At 49.7% G+C, this 20,495-nt stretch overlaps 1 protein-coding gene across 3 annotated transcripts in view; it reads right to left on the bottom strand.

Moving 5' to 3' along the window:
- Window positions 1-11,164, bottom strand: part of SORT1 (sortilin 1) — a 33,038-nt gene extending 21,874 nt beyond the window's left edge. For all 3 annotated transcript variants that reach the window (XM_078874047.1, XM_078874044.1, XM_078874043.1), the window contains exons 1-2: window positions 10,787-11,164; window positions 1,900-1,962 (exon numbers count right to left, since the gene is read on the bottom strand). In XM_078874047.1, the coding sequence (XP_078730173.1) occupies window positions 1,900-1,962; window positions 10,787-10,999 (276 nt within the window). In that variant the 5' untranslated portion in view covers window positions 11,000-11,164. The remainder of the gene's footprint in view (window positions 1-1,899; window positions 1,963-10,786) is intronic.
- Window positions 11,165-20,495: the final 9,331 nt, after the last annotated feature.

Here is a 20,495-nt window from a genome sequence, read left to right on the forward strand (position 1 = left end):
CTACGATCCACACGGACCTACGATCCGCACGGGACCTACGATCCGCACGGACCTACGATCCGCACGGGACCTACGATCCACACGGACCTACGATCCACACGGACCTACGATCCACACGGACCTACGATCCGCACGGGACCTACGATCCACACGGACCTACGATCCACACGGACCTACGATCCACACGGACCTACGATCCGCACGGGACCTACGATCCGCACGGGACCTACGATCCACACGGACCTACGATCCACACGGACCTACGATCCACACGGACCTACGATCCGCACGGGACCTACGATCCACACGGACCTACGATCCACACGGACCTACGATCCGCACGGGACCTACGATCCGCACGGGACCTACGATCCACACGGGACCTACGATCCACACGGACCTACGATCCACACGGACCTACGATCCACACGGGACCTACGATCCACACGGACCTACGATCCGCAAGGGACCTACGATCCACACGGACCTACGATCCACACGGGACCTACGATCCGCACGGACCTACGATCCGCACGGGCCCTACAATCCACACGGACCTACGATCCGCACGGGACCTACGATCCGCACGGACCTACGATCCGCACGGGACCTACGATCCACACGGACCTACGATCCACACGGACCTACGATCCACACGGACCTACGATCCGCACGGGACCTACGATCCACACGGACCTACGATCCACACGGACCTACGATCCACACGGACCTACGATCCGCACGGGACCTACGATCCGCACGGGACCTACGATCCACACGGACCTACGATCCACACGGACCTACGATCCACACGGACCTACGATCCGCACGGGACCTACGATCCACACGGACCTACGATCCACACGGACCTACGATCCGCACGGGACCTACGATCCGCACGGGACCTACGATCCACACGGGACCTACAATCCACACGGACCTACGATCCACACGGGACCTACGATCCACACGGACCTACGATCCACACGGGACCTACGATCCACACGGACCTACGATCCGCACGGGACCTACGATCCGCACGGGACCTACGATCCACACGGACCTACGATCCGCACGGAACCTACGATCCGCACGGGACCTACGATCCGCACGGGACCTACGATCCGCACGGGACCTACGATCCGCACGGGACCTACGATCCACACGGACCTACGATCCACACGGACCTACGATCCGCACGGGACCTACGATCCGCACGGGACCTACGATCCACACGGACCTACGATCCACACGGACCTACGATCCGCACGGACCTACGATCTGCACGGGACCTACGATCCGCACGGGACCTACGATCCACACGGACCTACGATCCACACGGACCTACGATCCACACGGACCTACGATCCGCACGGGACCTACGATCCGCACGGGACCTACGATCCGCACGGGACCTACGATCCACACGGACCTACGATCCACACGGACCTACGATCCACACGGACCTACGATCCGCACGGGACCTACGATCCGCACGGGACCTACGATCCGCACGGGACCTACGATCCACACGGACCTACGATCCACACGGACCTACGATCCACACGGACCTACGATCCGCACGGGACCTACGATCCGCACGGGACCTACGATCCACACGGACCTACGATCCACACGGACCTACGATCCACACGGACCTACGATCCGCACGGGACCTACGATCCACACGGACCTACGATCCACACGGACCTACGATCCGCACGGGACCTACGATCCACACGGACCTACGATCCACACGGACCTACAATCCGTACGGGACCTACGATCGGCACGAGGCCTACGATCCACGTGGGCCTACGATCCGCATGGGCTGACGGAACAGCAGTGAGGATGGCGACGCAACAGCGAGATGAGATGCGTGTTCGTGGCGGTACTCACCCCAGTGCCGTCTCCGACCCAGGCCAGCGTGACGGACTTGCTTAGATTGTTCTCAAATTCAAACTGGAGACACAAAAGGCACAGCAGCAGCAGCAGCATCAGTGTCCCGTCCACCCACCCCACTCACTGGACGAGTTTCGACTTTAAGTGTCCGAATACACCTGCTTGAATCAACCCTGGTGAACTGAAAAAAGTTGATAGGCAAGGGCCCCTCTCTGTTAGATGTGGGTCCTCGTTCAACGTCACAATTTTAAGGGTTGTTCTGGAGAATGTGGGCAGGAGGTTGTCCAGAATAAACAACTTGGGAGTGAGTATAGATGTAATCAGCAAGAAGAGGAGGAGGTTGTGATGGGTGGGACACGGAGTTGAGGAGGGCCAATGACACGGGCAGGAATAGGAGTGGCACCAGAGGTCGGTTAGCAAGGGAAGACCTGAAGCCAGACGGTAGTGGTGATGGTGAGGCTGTTAGAATGGTCATTGGAGGACCTTGCAACAGTTGTGGGATCTGGCAAAATGACGGAAGCAATAGCAGGTTTCGGAAGCATCAGCGGTATTGGCCACGATGACCTTTCACCGTCACTTTCGGGACACATGAGGCTCTAGAGCTCCAGGAAGGATCTGCTCAGATATTGGGCCAATTCATGAGTGTGTGTATGTGTAATTAAGCGTGTGGGAGGAAACAGGAGCCGGTGGTGATAAGGGAACTGTCTGTAGGACAAGCACCCCATCTCAAGTTGCCTCGTATCCACTGTCAATGTTTACAAACCGACATGCTGCCCTGCTGCCGTCAAACCTGTCGGCGATAATAATTATCATGAGAAGCGTATTATTAAATAAGATACATTACAATTCCTTATAGGGAAAACAAACGCTGATTACTAAAGCAGCATACTTACAATAAACACATTACAACTGATTACTAATCTACAACTCGCATCGTAACAACTGCCTGATTACTAATCTAGTATATAATTACTATACCCCCCATCCGCCTGAAATCGTTGCACCTGATGAGTTAATGATGACGTCACCCTGCTGCTGCTGCTCTATATGAGACCGGGAGCCAAAGCAGAGCCTCACTATTCTGGCGAATTGCCCGTTGATGCTGGATGCAATTACCAGCGAAACGTCGTACTCAAAAATTGTAAATGTTGTGGTTTCACGCTTCAACACAACGGTGGGCTAAAGCAGTGAACAATTTGTCTTTTGTCAACGTGACACTTTTTTACTGATTGGCCGTGTCGGGTGGTGGAGGGTTACGACACATTTATAAATAACACGATCTAAACCCAAAAACGTTGATTATGAATATCATGAGAATGTCAACTTGTGATGTGCCGCACAGTATTCACTCACTCCCATAGAGAAAGAAAACTATTCAGGAGGTGCGAGTAGGAACCACGGGCTAGCGGGAAGGCAGTAGCCACGCGATGGGCTGGCACCAACCATTGCCCAAGTTCTGTGGTCCCCGATATATGAAAGTGTCGTTATCGGACAATGAATGAGGAAACCAGAGCCCCTGAAGAAAACCCATGAGTGCGAGGGTGAAACACTCTATCCCATCAAGACAGAACAGGCGGAGTCCACATTTCTGCTGTGCCTGGCTTCTCCCGGCGTGCCAGGGTCACGGCTCCTCCTCTACGCCCGCGGGAAGAGCGTCATAACGCCATTCGTACGGTGATCCGCCAACCCTCGCTTACTCCACAGTGCTCCATTAAAGGCGTGCCCCACCACCACCACCACCACCAACCCCGCTAAGAGTTAACTCTACAAAACGATATCAGTATACCAAACCGCACATGAAGAATCATCCAAAAACAGATGTAACAAATTAGCCAATTAAAAAGCACACGTGGAGCTGTGACCTGGGCAGCTGCTGGCAACTGCGCCATCAGCCCTGATTAAATCTCTCAACGCAGCGAGGCGGCCCTGATTCACTTAGCCACAGCCACACAGCCTCCCTGCCACAGCCTAGCAATGTCGTGCTCACTCAAGGCTCGGTGATAGATTAACGCCTTGTTAACAGAAATTATTTACTTTCGTGTTCAAATCGACTACGTCGATTGCCTACTGTATGGAGTCAGTGGTTTTTGCTTTCTTTACAGCTGTGTGGCACGTAGCACTGCACTCCGAAGTTCCCACGTGGCCAGCTGAGAGAGAGAACATTTTATGGTAAGCGCATTTGGAAATATAAAAAAACTAATATTTAACCATCACCCTCTTCCTTGGGGACACAGCGGCACCATGAGGGCTGTTTCCCCTTCCAGACGCCAGCTCATTGCCAAACGTCTTGGCTGTGGTGATGTTATTGGCAAGAATAACACTGGTTGAATAAAAAATTCTCACCACGCCAGGACCACATGCACGGGCTGTGCGCTCAGATCTCAATGGAAGACAAACGGGCAAGTGAGCTCGGTGGTGCTACAATAAGAAACGCGGTGTTGCTGCCAGGGTAAAAAGTAGTCCTTCCACTCCAGTGTCCGATTAGTGCGGCTAAGATGCTGGCAGTGACGGAACATCGTTTTTTGCGAGGCTGTTTCAACGTGCCAGGCACCGATGTGGCCACGGGCCGGGTGAAATTGAGTCGGGCGGCCGGGACCAGCGTGTTACAAAATAAGTAATGTTTTAAAAAACTTTTCTTAAAACACGCTTTTATGAAATGTACTAGTAATGGAAGAACTTCAGGAAGTGGCCTCGAAGCTTGCCATAACGAAAGGGACCGTGGCCAATTACAGCCAACGTCAGTTGACCGTGGACAATTAGACCCAAGCCGAAACATAACATAGAGAAAAGAATGTTTAAAAATATTTATTTTAGAATAGAGTATTGTCATCAGTATGACATAAATACACCAAGTTTACAGTCGATACAACATTGGGAGGTGGGTTAAAATAGAGTTACAAGATTTGAGAATACAACAACAACAGACAGAGTGAGTTAAATGAAAGTGAGTTAAATGAAAGCTGCTAAAAAAACGAAACTCTAATCACAAATGACAAGACCAAGGCGAGGCCATGTGGCTGGGTTGGGTCCGGCTGGGGCTGGTGGCAGAGCACGTGACGGGGCGGACGGTTGACGAGCCACGTGACCCCAAAAAGCCACGTGACCCCAAAAAGCCACGTGACCCCAAAGTCACGCAGCCGCTTGCCACTCGTCAACTCATCTTATATTTACATTGCGCGCTCATCCAAAGTGCTTTTACACGGGCTGTTGTGAGTGGCAGAATTAGGGTGGCTAAAGGTGATGCGGTGAATAGGGTTGGGGGGGGGTATGCAAAGGGAGATTTAGTGGGTAGGGTAATTGGGGATGGAGGGAAGGATGGGCCAGGGAGATGAGGGGGGGGAGATCTTGAGGGAGGAACGGAAACTCGACAGGGAGGTTTGCTTCCACAAGGTGCTTTGGGTTAGATCGCGTAAATATGTAATAAATGTGTCGTTAAAACCCGCCACCACCCGACACAGCCAACGAGTAAGGGTTGTCACGTAAACAGAACGTGGCCAATTCGTCACTAGTACAGCACTAGTGTGTAGTGTAGTGTATAGTGTAGTGTATAGTGTAGTGTATAGTGTAGTGTATAGTGTAGTGTATAGTGTAGTGTATAGTGTAGTGTATAGTGTAGTGTATAGTGTAGTGTAGTATACTAGTACAGCACTAACTGGTGTGTTGGAGAGCCAAGCCACGACATTTACAATCTGAGTACGACGTTTCGCGAGTGATTACAGCCAGCTTGCTGCTTAATGCGGGGGGCAAGCTTGTTCCATCTTCATCATCATCGCTGACACTGCACGAATCTCGCCCTTCCGCGCAACTCTGAACTTTAAGCAACAAAAATTGCTTTCATTTTTTTTAAAGTAACAAAACAAGCAGGCAATTTGCCTCCTTTCCCCCATGTGTCTGTCCGTCTCCCGACATGAAACACAAAAAAAATTAAAGTATTGTTTTTCTAAATGTTTTAACACAAACACAACTAAAGATGTACACCATTGGAACCTCATTTGCCAGTAAAACATATGATAATTGTTTTTTTACCCTTCTATCTAGCAACAAAACTGACACCTTTTTTTACAAGGAGTCATGTTTGCATAGACCACAATACCTGCAGCCATAATGCAAACTAGAAACAACTCTGATAATGTGCACTGTCCTTGAAGTTGATTGGTCCACAGCCGAGACAGCTTTCCTTAGAGCCTAGTCTCACATGGGTTGGACCAGATGACGCCAAAAGGCGCACTTTTGGTGTTTTGTTGCCAGATAGAAGGGTAAAAAAAACAATTAACAATTAAAGAATGTACATTCGCAATCGACTCTCCCCTCGTCGAAACGAGTGCTCACTGTTCATGAACTCTTGGAAGTGCTTGCACAAAGGATAGTAACATCTCATCCTGTGTTCTTAGAATCGGAATCAGCAGCATGAGACCCACAGTGACAGCGTCTCTCTGCCTTCCACAAGCAAGGCAGCCCCATGCCAGTGATGGGAATTCCACATTCCTGTGATGGGGTTGGGTATCTCCGTGGAAAATCCACCGATTGGACCCCAGAGCGGTATGAACGTTGCTGACCGTGGAAGGATGACGGACAGAGTCGCTCGAAATCGCGTGTGCCGAGGCAAGAGTTAAGACCATCGGCGTGCCGACATCACGGCACACGTTGGAAAAGGAGTCTGCGAACGCGATCGATTGGCATTGCACTGTGCCAAGGCCCTAGCCATGGAGTCAACATTGGGGGGGACCAAATCTTCCAGGGTGTCTGGGGGTCCCAACCCAGAAAAATATCTAAAATTTAAAACGAATTTCCTGCCTAAAATTTGAAAAAATTCACCAACACATGGGATCTACTTTTCATTTATTTTTTACAATAAGCCTACGTGTTAAAATGTCTAATAGTGTATTGTATTACATTGCTCTGTTTATACTTTTTTTTACCATTTCTTGATTCGTTGTATGTAATGACAGAGTATAGGGATTAATAAAGAACAACCATAACCACAATCATATAAACATAAATCTATGCTCTTAGTTTTTTTATACTAAGGAATAAATCTATGCATTGATTTATATGAAGACAAGTCCAGATGTTGTGGCCAAGGTTTACCAAATTGTTTTTATTCCCATAGCATAGCAAATATATTTTTTATAGCAAAATATTAGGGGGAACATTTTGAGCATATATGAATACTGGGGGGGGGGGGGGGGTATGTCCCCCCCAATATATATCATAACTAGCAGAAGTACCCGGCGTTGCCCGGGTGAAAAATATATTTCTTAATAACCTTACATATATACACAGATGGGCTGCTACCCCTGCCCCCCCCCCAGCCACGATCTCCTCGGCCGCTGTGCAGTAATATGTACGGCCTATAGTGTGGTGGGGTGTCGAGGCCTAGTACCGTGCAGAGCCTCCGGCCTCGCCTAAATTGCCCACCCGGCTGAGGCTGGGTACTGGGGCCGTTACCCCCCCCCCCCCCCGCGCTACAATAATACTGTCTAATCGCTATAATTTTATTATCTACCGACCCTATAATAGTAATTGCACACATTGGGGTGGGGGGGGGAGTGAAGAGGACGTGAAACTTTGATGAATTTACCTCAGAGTCGCGTGTTAATGCGTGCGCATATTTTTAACGGGAATTAAAAATGGCGTCCACCCCGCAGCGAATGCGTCGCTAGCCGTTGCCAGGGGCAACCGCCGTGGAAAACCAAACGGACCAATCGTGTCTCGCAAATCCCTCACATTTCGTCCAATGAAACTGCGTATGGTCCGGCGACACACAGACAGACAGACACACACACAGACAGACAGATTTTCGATTTTATATATATAGATTACGGCCTTGCACTGTGAACAGCGGCAGCTGACCGCCACCCCCTACAGACAGACCCATGCCCTCGGGTCACTGGTGGTGAATGGGAATCTTTGCTATGCTCTGGAGTTGCCACCGGGCTAAACTCTGCTCCACTCCTACTACTCAACACCTTGACGATGCCTCGCCTTCATTGAAACATGGGGGTGGTGGTGACGGTGGTGGTGGCGTTGCTGTGGTTGTTGTGGTGGTGGCGTTGCTGTGGTTGTTGTGGTGGTGGATTTGCTGTGGTTGTTGTGGTGGTGGCGGTGCTGGTGTCTTTGTTGTGGTTGTTGCGGTGGTGGCGTTGCTGTGGTTGTTGTGGTGGTGGCGTTGCGGTGGTTGTTGTGGTGGATTTGTTGTGGTGGTGGCGGTGCTGGTGGCTTTGCTGTGGTTGTTGTGGTAGTGGGTTTGCTCTGGTTGTTATGGTGGTGCTGGTGGTGGCGTTGTGGTTGTGGCTTTGCTTTGGTTGTTGTGGTAGTGGGTTTGCTCTTGTTGTTATGGTGGTGCTGGTGGTGGCATTGTGGTTGTGGCTTTGCTGCTGTGGTTGTTGTGGTGGTTGTGCTGTAGTTGTCGTGGTGGTGGCATTGCAGCTTTGCTGTGGTTGTTGTGGTGGTGGTGGTGTTGCTCTGGTTGTTGTGGTGGTGCTGGTGGTGGCGTTGTGGTTGTGGCTTCGTTGTGATTGTTGTTGTGGTTGTTGTGGTGGTTGTTGTTGTTGCTTCGCTGTGGTTGTTGTTGTGGTGGTTGTTGTGGTGGTAGTTGTGGTGGTAGTTGTGGTGGTAGTTGTTGTGGTGGTAGTGGTGGTGTTAGTGGTGTTTGTTGTGGTGGTAGTGGTTGTTGTTGTGGTGGTTGTGGTAGTGGTGTTTGTTGGTGGTGGTAGTTGTTGTGGTGGTAGTGGTTGTTGTGGTAGTGGTTGTTGTGGTGGTGGTTGTTGTGGTGGTAGTTGTTGTGGTGGTAGTGGTGTTTGTTGTGGTGGTTGTTGTGGTGGTAGTTGTTGTGGTGGTAGTGGTGTTTGTTGTGGTGGTAGTGGTGTTTGTTGTGGTGGTAGTTGTTGTGGTGGTAGTGGTAGTTGTTGTGGTGGTAGTGGTGGTTGTTGTGGTGGTAGTGATTGTTGTGGTGGTTGTTGTGGTGGTGGTTGTTGTGGTGGTAGTTGTTGTGGTGGTAGTGGTGTTTGTTGTGGTGGTAGTGGTGTTTGTTGTGGTGGTGGTTGTTGTGGTGGTAGTGGTGTTTGTTGTGGTGGTAGTGGTGTTTGTTGTGGTGGTAGTGGTGGTTGTTGTGGTGGTAGTGATTGTTGTGGTGGTTGTTGTGGTGGTGGTTGTTGTGGTGGTAGTAGTTGTGGTGGTAGTGGTGTTTGTTGTGGTGGTGGTTGTTGTGGTGGTAGTGGTGTTTGTTGTGGTGGTAGTGGTGTTTGTTGTGGTGGTGGTTGTTGTGGTGGTAGTGGTGTTTGTTGTGGTGGTAGTGGTGTTTGTTGTGGTGGTAGTTGTTGTGGTGGTAGTAGTTGTGGTGGTAGTGGTGTTTGTTGTGGTGGTGGTTGTTGTGGTGGTAGTGGTGTTTGTTGTGGTGGTAGTGGTGTTTGTTGTGGTGGTAGTGGTGTTTGTTGTGGTGGTAGTTGTTGTGGTGGTAGTAGTTGTGGTGGTAGTGGTGTTTGTTGTGGTGGTGGTTGTTGTGGTGGTAGTGGTGTTTGTTGTGGTGGTAGTGGTGTTTGTTGTGGTGGTAGTGGTTGTGGTGGTAGTGGTGTTTGTTGTGGTGGTAGTTGTTGTGGTGGTAGTTGTTGTGGTGGTAGTAGTTGTGGTGGTAGTGGTGTTTGTTGTGGTGGTAGTTGTTGTGGTGGTAGTAGTTGTGGTGGTAGTGGTGTTTGTTGTGGTGGTAGTTGTTGTGGTGGTAGTTGTTGTGGTGGTAGTGGTTGTTGTGGTGGTAGTGGTAGTTGTTGTTGTGGTGGTTGTTGTGGTGGTTGTTGTGGTGGTAGTTGTTGTGGTGGTGGTAGTGGTGGTTGTGGTGTTTGTTGTGGTGGTAGTGGTTGTTGTGGTGGTAGTGGTAGTTGTTGTTGTGGTGGTAGTGGTAGTTGTTGTTGTGGTGGTTGTTGTAGTTGTTGTTGTGGTGGTTGTTGTAGTTGTTGTTGTGGTGGTTGTTGTGGTGGTGGTGGTAGTGGTCGTTGTGGTGGTTGTGTTTATGGTGGTAGTAGTTGTTGTGGTGGTGGTTGTTGTGGTGGTTGTTGTGGTGGTAGTTGTTGTGGTGGTGGTTGTTGTGGTGGTTGTGGTGGTTGTGGTTGTTGTGGTGGTTGTGGTTGTCGTTGTGGTGGTTGTGTTTATGGTGGTGGTGGTTGTTGTGGTGGTTGTTGTGGTGGTTGTTGTGGTGGTTGTGGCTTCGCTGTGGTTGTTGTGGTGGTTGTTGTGGTAGTAGTTGTTGTGGTGGTTGTGGTGGTGGTTGTTGTGGTGGTGGTTGTTGTGGTGGTGGTTGTGGTGGTGGTTGTTGTGGTGGTGGTTGTTGTGGTGGTTGTTGTGGTGGTTGTTGTGGTGGTTGTGGTGGTTGTGGTGGTGGTTGTGGTGGTGGTTGTTGTGGTGGTGGTTGTTGTTGTGGTGGTTGTTTTGGTGGTTGTTGTGGTGGTGGTTGTTGTGGTGGTGGTTGTTGTGGTGGTGGTTGTTGTGGTGGTGGTTGTTGTGGTGGTGGTTGTTGTGGTTGTGTTTATGGTGGTGGTGGTTGTGGTGGTGGTTGTGGCTTCGCTGTGGTTCTTGTGAACACGGATATAAACCGGCCCGCCTCGCGTCAGCGCAGCCCATTACATTTCCCAGCGCGGACACGCGGGCGGCCACGCCCCCTCGTCTCGCGCTCACCCCGACGCCGACCAATGGGCGCGCGTCGCGACCCCGGCGCGGACCAATCAGCGCGCGGCACAACCACCCCGCGCGCGCACCCGGGCTGCGAATTCAAACCGCGGCGCGGGGGGGGCCTCGAGGGGTCTCCACTCTCGGCCTCCGGCACCGCCACAACCGCCACAACCACCACCCCAACAACAACACAACAACAACACGCGCCTCCACCGCTCCCCACCTTGTGCGTGTTGCGCCGCAGCTGCTCCAGCATCTGTGGCGGCGGCAGCAGCGTGCGGTTCGCGGCGGAGGCCGCGCTGGGCGTGGGGGGGGAGGCCGAGGCCGTAGCGCTCCGGCCAAACCTCGCGGCGTGGAAGCGGCGCGCTCGGTCGGGCCCCGGGACCCCGGAGGCCACGACGACGAGGAGGAGGAGGAAGACGACGACTTGCGCCATGGCTACTCCGCCACCGTGATGTCTGTGTGTTGTTGTTGTTGTTGTGATTGTCTTGGTGGTGGCGGTTGTTGTTGGTGGTGGTGGTGGTGTCCGTGCTGACTGTCCGCGCGCTCCAGGAAGTGGTGCCGGGTTTAACTAAACCGGTTCGCCCTGATCGCGAGAGCCGGGGGGTGGGTGGGGGTGGGGGGTGGTGGGGGGGGCGACCACTCGGGGCCCGTGACGCGGTGGGGGAGGGCTCGCAGCGCCTCTCGGCAGGGCTTCGCGTGGCCACGGCACTCAGTGTGGCCACGGCACTCAATGTGGCCACAGCAGTGTCACCGTGGCCACGGCAGTGTCACCGTGGCCACGGCAGTGTCACCGTGGCCACGGCAGTGTCACCGTGGCCACGGCAGTGTCACCGTGGCCACAGCAGTGTCACCGTGACCACAGCAGTGTCACCGTGGCCACGGCAAACTCGGCGTGGCCATGCCAGGTTCATAATAGCCATGTCATGTTCATGGCCACGGCAGGTTCATAATAGCCATGTCATGTTCATGGCCACGGCAGGTTCATAATAGCCATGTCATGTTCATGGCCATGGCAGGTTCATAATAGCCATGTCATGTTCATGGCCACGGCAGGTTCATAATAGCCATGTCATGTTCATGGCCACGGCAGGTTCATAATAGCCATGTCATGTTCATGGCCATGGCAGGTTCATAATAGCCATGTTAGGTTCATCCCACTGGTGCAAATATCCCAGTGCATCCCACTGGGATTTCTGCACAGTTTTGGTGTACGGTGCTTTTTTTTTGCAATATTTTGCTGTCTTTTCTTGGATTTATCTGTTTGCACATAGTCACTTTAAGATGTTTTCTTGTTCATGTTTTTGTTTTCTGTTTGTTGCGGTTGCACCCAATTCAAGAGCCGAATGGCTCACAGGGCTATACCTAATAAATGAACTTGAAGGTTCATGATAGCCATGTCATGGCCATGTCAGGTTCATGATAGCCATGTTATGGCCATGTCAGGTTCATGGTATCCATGTCATGGTCATGTCAAGTTCATTATAGCCATGTCATGGTCATGTCAAGTTCATGATAGCCATGTCATGACCATGTCAGGTTCATGATAGCCATGTTATGGCCATGTCAGGTTCGTGATATCCATGTCATGGTCATGTCAAGTTCATTATAGCCATGTCATGGCCATGTCAGGTTCATGATAGCCATGTTATGGCCATGTCAGGTTCATGATATCCATGTCATGGTCATGTCAAGTTCATTATAGCCATGTCATGGCCATGTCAGGTTCATGATAGCCATGTTATGGCCATGTCAGGTTCATGATAGCCATGTCACGTTCATGGTCATGGCAGATTCTCGAGGGAGGGCCGCTTCAAGCCCGTGATAGCCGCGTGAGGGTTATAATGTCCGTGTCAAGTTCAGCTCAGCACAGCCGAGATTGTGGCCTTATCACGTCCAGGCAGCAGGACAACGCGGCAGCGGTCCACTGGCTCTGTCGTGGTGATGAGGTCTCGTCAGGAGAGCGTAGCCATCACTGGCTGGCTTACTGCTGCTACTGCTGCTTGTGCGTGTTGAGCAGCATCGCTGAACACGGTGCCAAGCCATTCAGAGCCCATTAGCAACGTGAACGAATCGTGGTGTTTAGGGGGCGTCCATAAATGACGACACGCGATTTTGGACGATTTTTGACCCCCCCCCTCGTCACACGGCGTCACAAAAAGTCAGACCTCCCTCAAATATGACGTCATAAAGCTCTGCCCCCCCCCCAAAATGCTTCAAATCGCTTTAAACTATTGTCATTGTAGTGCGTATTTAATGTGCCGCTGCACTCTGATGTTGTAGGAGAAAACATTTATTAAAAGTCTATTTAATTAAGAAGAACGTGTTGTCCATATTTATTTAAAGTTGCGCATTTTGATGTGACGTCACATTGCTCACCCCCCCCCCCTCGTCACACATCGTCACAAATGTGTAACCCCCCCCCCCTAGGTGCGTGACGTCATTTATGGACTGCCCCTTATTCAAGTCACATGTTTGAGCAACGCATGACACGGATTTAAAGTCTGCTTCCTTTAACGTCAATTGGCACGACCTTGTGCATGCACCGAGTGTGAACGAGGCGACGTGTGATTGGCACGCGTGTTCACAATTCTGCCGGTGGAGGAGCTAATTGTATTTTTTTAATTAAAAGCTTTCGTGACTGCAGGAATTCACATTCTTTGGGCCACGTAGATAAGAAGGCCCAAATAATCGAATTGTCTTTTTCTAAGAGGAAACCCGGCGACTTCTCAAACATTTCCAGAGAACTAGAGGTCACAGACATCGACGGTGCCGTTTATTTCGCCAATAAAAGGAAGTTGCTGTACGGAATAACTTTTTTTTTTATCCCAGTGATGGTTGATAACGCGAGTCTTAGTGGCCAAGTCAATACAATCAGAATGTGTGTTTATACTGGAGGAATCCGATGAGCCATGAAGCTCTTATTCATTACTGATGTCCAGTCAAAAAAAATCGCTGTCACCAGACCACCCCGCCCTGCACTGCCCACGACGACCCTAACGCGATAACCTACAAGCCAAGGCCGTAGCCATGGAGTCAACATTGGGGGGGACCAAATCTTTCAGGGGGTCTGGAGGCCCCCCCCCCCCCAGGAAAAAAAAATCTAAATTTGAAAACGAATTTCCTGCCTACAATATTAATGTCTACTAGTGTATTGTATTACATTTCTCTGTTTTTCCTTTTTTACCTTTTCTTGTTTCATTGTATGCAATGGCAGAGATTAGGGATTAATAAAGTACAACCATAAGCACAATCATTTAAACAAATCTATTTTATAGCAATATATTGGGGGGGAGCATTTTGAGCATATTTGAATATTGAGGAGGGGGGGATGTGCCCCCCCCCCCAAAATATAATTACGGCCTTGCTACAAGCAGCTCCACATCCTCCTCACACCCAAGCACGAAACCAGCCTCATCGATTCTTGGCCACATATTCGATATCTCAAAAATACCGAGCGCATTTTGTGGTGATTTGGTCACAGTCTGGCGTGCAGAGGTCCTAGCATCAGCCACACCTGTGCACCTGCATTGGGAAGGCTTTTCTATGACTCAAGGATCCATACTCTTTGTTTTTTTCGGTAAAGTCAAATAAATTACATTTTGCTGGAGCAGTCAACACCTGATGACGGTTGCTTGTATTGCTTCCGAAACGTCGTGATTTAATTTCATTTTTTTCATTTTAATTTCATGTACATTTTTTTTACCTACGTGACTTTACCGAAAAAACAAAGAGCATGGCCTGTTAACACCCGCGGCAAACCTCTCACTCAACGCAGGTGCAGAAGATCACCGCGGCCACGGGGCGGCAGTGTCCCCACACTGCGGGCGGAGGGCAATGATTTCTCGTTGATTGTGGGGGGGGTCAGACCCTCCCAATCAGCAACACCGCCAACAACCCTCGCTTCTCCATCTCTTGTCGGCGTGAATGAGTGTCTCAAACCAAGGCCGTAATTATAATATATATTGGGGATGACACATCCCCCCCCCAATATTCAAATATGCTCAAAATGTCCCCCCCCAATATATTGCTATAAAAAATAATTGCTATGCTATGTAAATAAAAACTACAATTTGCTCAACCTTGGCCACAATATCTGGACTTGTCTTCATATAAATCAATGCGTAGATTTCTGTTCATATGATTGTGGTTATGGTTGTACTTTATTAATCCCTAATCTCTGCCATTACGTACAATGAAACAAGAAATGGTAAAAAAAACACAGCAATGTAAATACAATACACTATTAGACATTATTGTAAAAAATAAATAAAAAGTCCATCCCATGTGTTAGTTAATTTTTTTTATATTTTAGGCAGGAAATTCGTTTTCAAATGTAGACATTTTTCTGGGTTGGGACCCCCAGACACCCTGGAAGATTTGGTCCCCCCCATGTTGACTCCATGGCTACGGCCTTGTCTCAAACATATCCATCAAACTGCGGGTGGATATCCCGTTGGACGTGTGGCTGCCACTCCACTCTTAGTCTTGACCCCTTCCTAGCCATGACGCTCCCTGCCCCCAAACCAGGTCCCCGTTCTGTCATTCAACAGTCAACGCCCCTGAATGCCGCCCACTCTCCGAGCTGGCAAGAAAATAAGTAATATTTAAAAAAGTTTTTAAAAAAACACGCTTTAATGAAATGTACCGTACTAGTAATCCAAGAACTCCACGACTCCAGAAAGTGGCCCCGAAGCTTGCCATAACGTAAGATACAGTCGTGATTTACAGCCAACATCAGTTGAGCGTGGACAATTAGACCCAAGCCGAAATATAACATATAAAACATGTTTAAAACATTTATTTTTATTTTTAATGATAGAATATAATATTGTCATCAGTATGACATAAGTATACCAAGTTTGCAGTCGATATCACATTGGGAAGTGGGTAAAATTTTAGTTGCAAGATTTGAGGATACAACAGAGTGAATAAAAAGCGTGTACCAAGCCATGCTCGGAACGTAGCTGGCGACGATCGGAAGGATGCAAATGTCTCTGCTGGTGCGCGTTATTCTAAGAATAATTATGTTAAATACAGCAAGCGGCACTGACTGGCATGCCCCTCCGATACACTCCGTTGCACGGCTCAACCCTGTTCGTGTGTGGGATGTAGTGCAGCGACACCATCATCCATAAAGCCTACAACCAACCCTGAACGGCTTTATACAACGAGAGACGATATTATGTAACGACACAGAAAGCATAAAAACCGAATCGATTCTTGAGTCATCTCGCAGTCAATATCGCGAGACTTGAGCCCTGTCGAGACCACTATCCCCTTTGGAGGATGTGGCTCAGTGGCCAACAGCCAGTGTGCGTTGTCACAACCTTGCAACGCTCAGCGTGATCAAACCCAACCCATGGCCCAACGCTGCCGCTTTGCTTTTGTTGACGATTTTTATTAAAATTATAATTGACAAATGTGCATAAAACGCACGTTCGTTCAATCAGCCTCTGCAATTTCCTGACCAATATTCTTAAGCAGCACGTTGTTTTTAACAAGCACACCGAGGACCGGTTTTAACGAGCCTGGCTGCTGATGGGATCCTGAAGGCTGAAACCAGTCCAGACTATGCTTGTGTAAACACATGCGACCAGATAATACTGGCATGGAAAGGCCACGTGCAGCGAATGAACTGGGAAAAAAACCCATTGTATGTTGAAAGACAAATGGAACTTTAAGCTGTTTATAAGGCCACTGACGGAAGGCCTTACCACGCTGTGGCTCATTAGGAGTGGTTGACCATACTTCACCATGGTGGTTAGTGCGGATTATTAAAGGTGGCGTGTGTGCAGGCTGGATCAGGTATCACTCGCCCCTTCAGTGAATCACCGCTCTAGCTCACGCTAAGTGGCACACGTGCTATACGAGCTATAATGTGCTCGCTGCGTGGCAATAAACCCAAGGTCAATCCGCGTGAATTTACAAACCAAAGCTAATAAATATTTGAGTTTTTTTTGTTGTTTATTCATTGGTGAGTGAGCCGAGGCACATCCATTCACTGCACTCAAGGGGGGCTGAAACCAACATTCAAATCCAAAATTCCAGTAGTGCAGGCTCGGTGTTCTGACTGACGTGGCCATTGAGCCCCCATAATCCGCCTGGCCACTGGATCAATCCACCACCGACCACTGCAACTGTTTTTGTCGATTCATATTCATACTGTACAGGTCGTGCTTCTTGATACCGTCGGCGCTGCGGGACTTGTTTTGTGTCCGTGCCAGGCGCGAGATCAACAAACAATGACGACGACGATGACGAACCCGGCGTATCGATGACTGCCTGGATTTGAACCCATGATCTCACGCGTGCGTGAGTTTCCTCCGGATGCTCCCGTTTCATTCCCTGTGTAGTGACACAGCGCCGGCTGCCGCCCAGCAACGGCAGCTGCTGCGGACGAGCAGTGCGCACTCCGGTGAGCACTTACGCCGATGTGCCGGCAGGGCGGAGGAACTGTGGCAAGTGGCACAATGACCCTGCCGGGAAGCCCCTGGAACCCGCTAGTGGGTTCGAGAAGAATAAAAGCAGCGGAGAGTGGGAGCTCGTGGCTGTCGGTTCTGAGAAGTGGTCTCGTCTCGTCGTCGCTGTCGTCTTCACTAGATATTGCGCTTACGGAGAGTTGATGGCTGTCTCGGTGGACGCCGTCGGTGTAACAGGGTCAGGGTTCATCTTCTTGGTTCTTTCGGTAAAGTCACGTAGAAGGGAAATAATAAAATAATAAAACATAATAAAATAATTCTCACGTTTCGGCCACAACGCAAGCAGCCGTCCTCAGGTGAAGACCAGGACTGTCATTCAGACGCTGTCTCCCCGACAGACCTGGTCTTCACCTGAGGACGGCTGCTTGCGTTGTGGCCGAAACGTCGTGAGAATTATTTTATTATGTTTTATTTTTATTATTTTATTACTTCCCTTCTACGTGACTTTACCGAAAGAACCAAGAAGATGTATCCCTGCAGTCACGGAAGCTTTAAATCGAAATTTAAAGGTCAGGGTTGTGGCGAGGCTCGGCTATACGACTTGGAAGAAGCGAGGGCGAAACTGTGAACCTGAAAGCGTTAAATAAAGGTGCCTCCTCAAGAATCCGTCTCTCGCTCCGTTAACACTGCACGTGTAGAAACACCCCTCGTTCATGGGAGTTGGCCATACCTACCATGATAGGATCGCAGAGCTTGGGAAATGTGTTGGCACCGGTTCTGGATAATTCCCTTCACGCTTGCCTCTTTCTGCGCACTTCCGTTGTGGAAAAACGACTCTCGTTCAAATTCTCCTCGCGCCTTTTGCGATGCGATTTGCACGAATTCTGCTGCAGTGGATATGTAAAGACGCGAGACGCAGCTCAGCATGATTAGCTGCTGCCGTGTGCCCGCTGCGGGAATAACAAATCTCGACAGGCGCTCAGACCGGTTCCATAAAGGGGGGGGGGGGCTGTGAATGTAATAAAGGCAGCAAGAGAAACACACACCTCTCGCGAGGACGTGTTCCCAGGCAACAGCAACAGCACGTGGACATGGCAGGTGCTGTTGTGACAGCAGCCTGGAGGAGGAATGCGTGGAATGGGGGGGGTGGGGGTGAGCCCCCCCCCCGCCCGAGGGGGCGTCTCCACCCCGCGCCGTGAAGTGGAGGGGGGGGCGCTGTAATACGAGAACATCGGGCAGCCCGACGCAATCTCCCATCACAGATGTGACACGCAACCTTTTTTGGGGGTTTGTCGATTGGCTAACATCTGCATCACCGTTACCACAGCGCGCTCCGGGGCCTCGGGGTGGGGGGGGGGGCGCTCGCACAGAGGTGGGACAAAGTCATTGTTATGCAAGTCCAAGTCGAGTCGCAAGTCATCAAATTCATGACTCGAGTCTGACTCGAGTCCAAGTCACATGACTCGAGTCCACATCTCATAGGTGGGACAAAGTCATTGTTATGCAAGTCCAAGTCGAGTCGCAAGTCATCAAATTAATGACTCGAGTCTGACTCGAGTCCAAGTCACATGACTCGAGTCCACACCTCTGGCGCTCGCACAGCGGAGTTCATGAGTCCGGGGGGGGGGGGAGGGGGGTGGATGCAACGTGCATCGACACGACCCGGACAGCGACACCTGCGGAACGAGCAGCGCAATCATCCCCCACGACAGCAAAGGTGCGAGGTTGATCGATTAAACGTCGCATCCGGACACCTCGGTGCAGCGCCTGTTCAGGATGAGCGCGGTGGAGAGCAAAGAGGGGGCTTTTGCGTGCTTCTGTGTCCGCTCCCTGCTGCCTTTGTCTCCCCTCCCCCTGTTACTCGTATTCACAAAGGTACAGGCGCTCTTTTAAAAGTGGAGACGACTTCGGAGAAATGTAGAGGATTCACGTTGGCGTGAATATACTCCAACTAGATTATCTGTGCTATTGGTTCTTTCGGTAAAGTCACGTAGAAGGGAAATAATAAAATATAAAACAATAAAAATTCTCACGTTTCGACTGCAACACAAGAAATCATCATCAGTTGAGAAATCCACAGCAAGAAAATAAAAAACGCCACTTTTTTCAAATTTTTTTGCTGTGGATTTTCACACCTGATGATGATTGCTTGTGTTGCAGTCGAAACGTCGTGAGAATTTTGTTTTATATATTTTTTATTTTATTATTTCCCTTCTACGTGACTTTACCGAAAGAACCAAGAATATGAATCCCTGCAGTCACGAAAGCTTTAAATAAAATTTTAGATTCCCTGTGTTGTGTTTCTAAGTTTACTGTGTTTTTTCTCATTCATTCTTACCTGATGATGGTTGCTTGTGTTGCAATCGAAACGTCGTATTCTACTGATTTCATTTTATTTTCTACGTGACTTTACCGAAAGAACCAAAGAGTGAATATACTTTGACATGAATCTTCAGTGGCGTGAATCTACAGGACATAGAGTGGATTGAACGTAGCGAGTATATTCTAAAGACTTATAGGGCAATGATTGTACTTAAAATAAAATGAATATTGAAAGATTGGCTTTGGCAATGCACGTTGGAAAAGCACTTAACGCCACAATACTTCAATGTCAGCCACTTCCACCACCACGTGTTTTGTATTAAACGGTTTTCCGTTGAACCGAGACCCATATCTAAGAGAGCTTCCTTTGCCTAAACACATCTGGCAGCTCATTAGCAATGAATGAAACAAGCCCGACTGCTGACGAGACACGTAGGCTTTTGCGACCAATATCCATGAGGTTTTTGTGATTAAATCACGTAAATGTGTCGTGAAACCCGCCACCACCCGACACAGCCAATCGGTAAGGTTTGTCACGTAAACAGAACGTGCCAATTCGTTACTAGTACAGCACCACGCCGGTGTGTTGCAGAGTAAACCGACATTTACAATTCGAGTACGACGTTTCGCCAGTAATTACAACTAGCATCATCAGGCGACAGCCAGATTGGTGGAGAAATCCTCCTGTTTTGGTCTTCTAGGGATCAATGTGACGTCGTCACTTGTTAGCCGATCAGGTGCAAAGACCAGAAGGGCAGTGGCGTTAATGTGTGCATATTAAATGACAATGGATTCCCATTACCGGTTGGGTTCTCGATATGGTAATCGACACACATTATGCATGCGCACCATGCATGTACATCCTGCCGTTTTTGTGTGCAAGAAATGGAAGTACTGTACCTGCTATTGTCTGCTCACAGTTCATCACCATCGATGTATGGTGACCTGTATAGGCATGTAGTATGGTAATAATAGGTTTTTACCCTTTCAACTGGTACAAAAACTGACACCTTTATACAAGGCATCATGTTTGCAATAACCACAACACAAGCAGTAAAAATGCAAACAAAAAGAAACAACTCTGATAATATGCACCTCAAAAGGCGTACATCTGGTCCAACACCAATGGAGACTAGGCTCTAAGCAAAGCTGTCTTGGGTGTGGACCAATCAACTTCAAGGACAGTGC

This window comes from Lampetra fluviatilis, chromosome 38, assembly GCF_964198595.1.
Source record: "Lampetra fluviatilis chromosome 38, kcLamFluv1.1, whole genome shotgun sequence".
NCBI lineage: Eukaryota > Metazoa > Chordata > Hyperoartia > Petromyzontiformes > Petromyzontidae > Lampetra > Lampetra fluviatilis.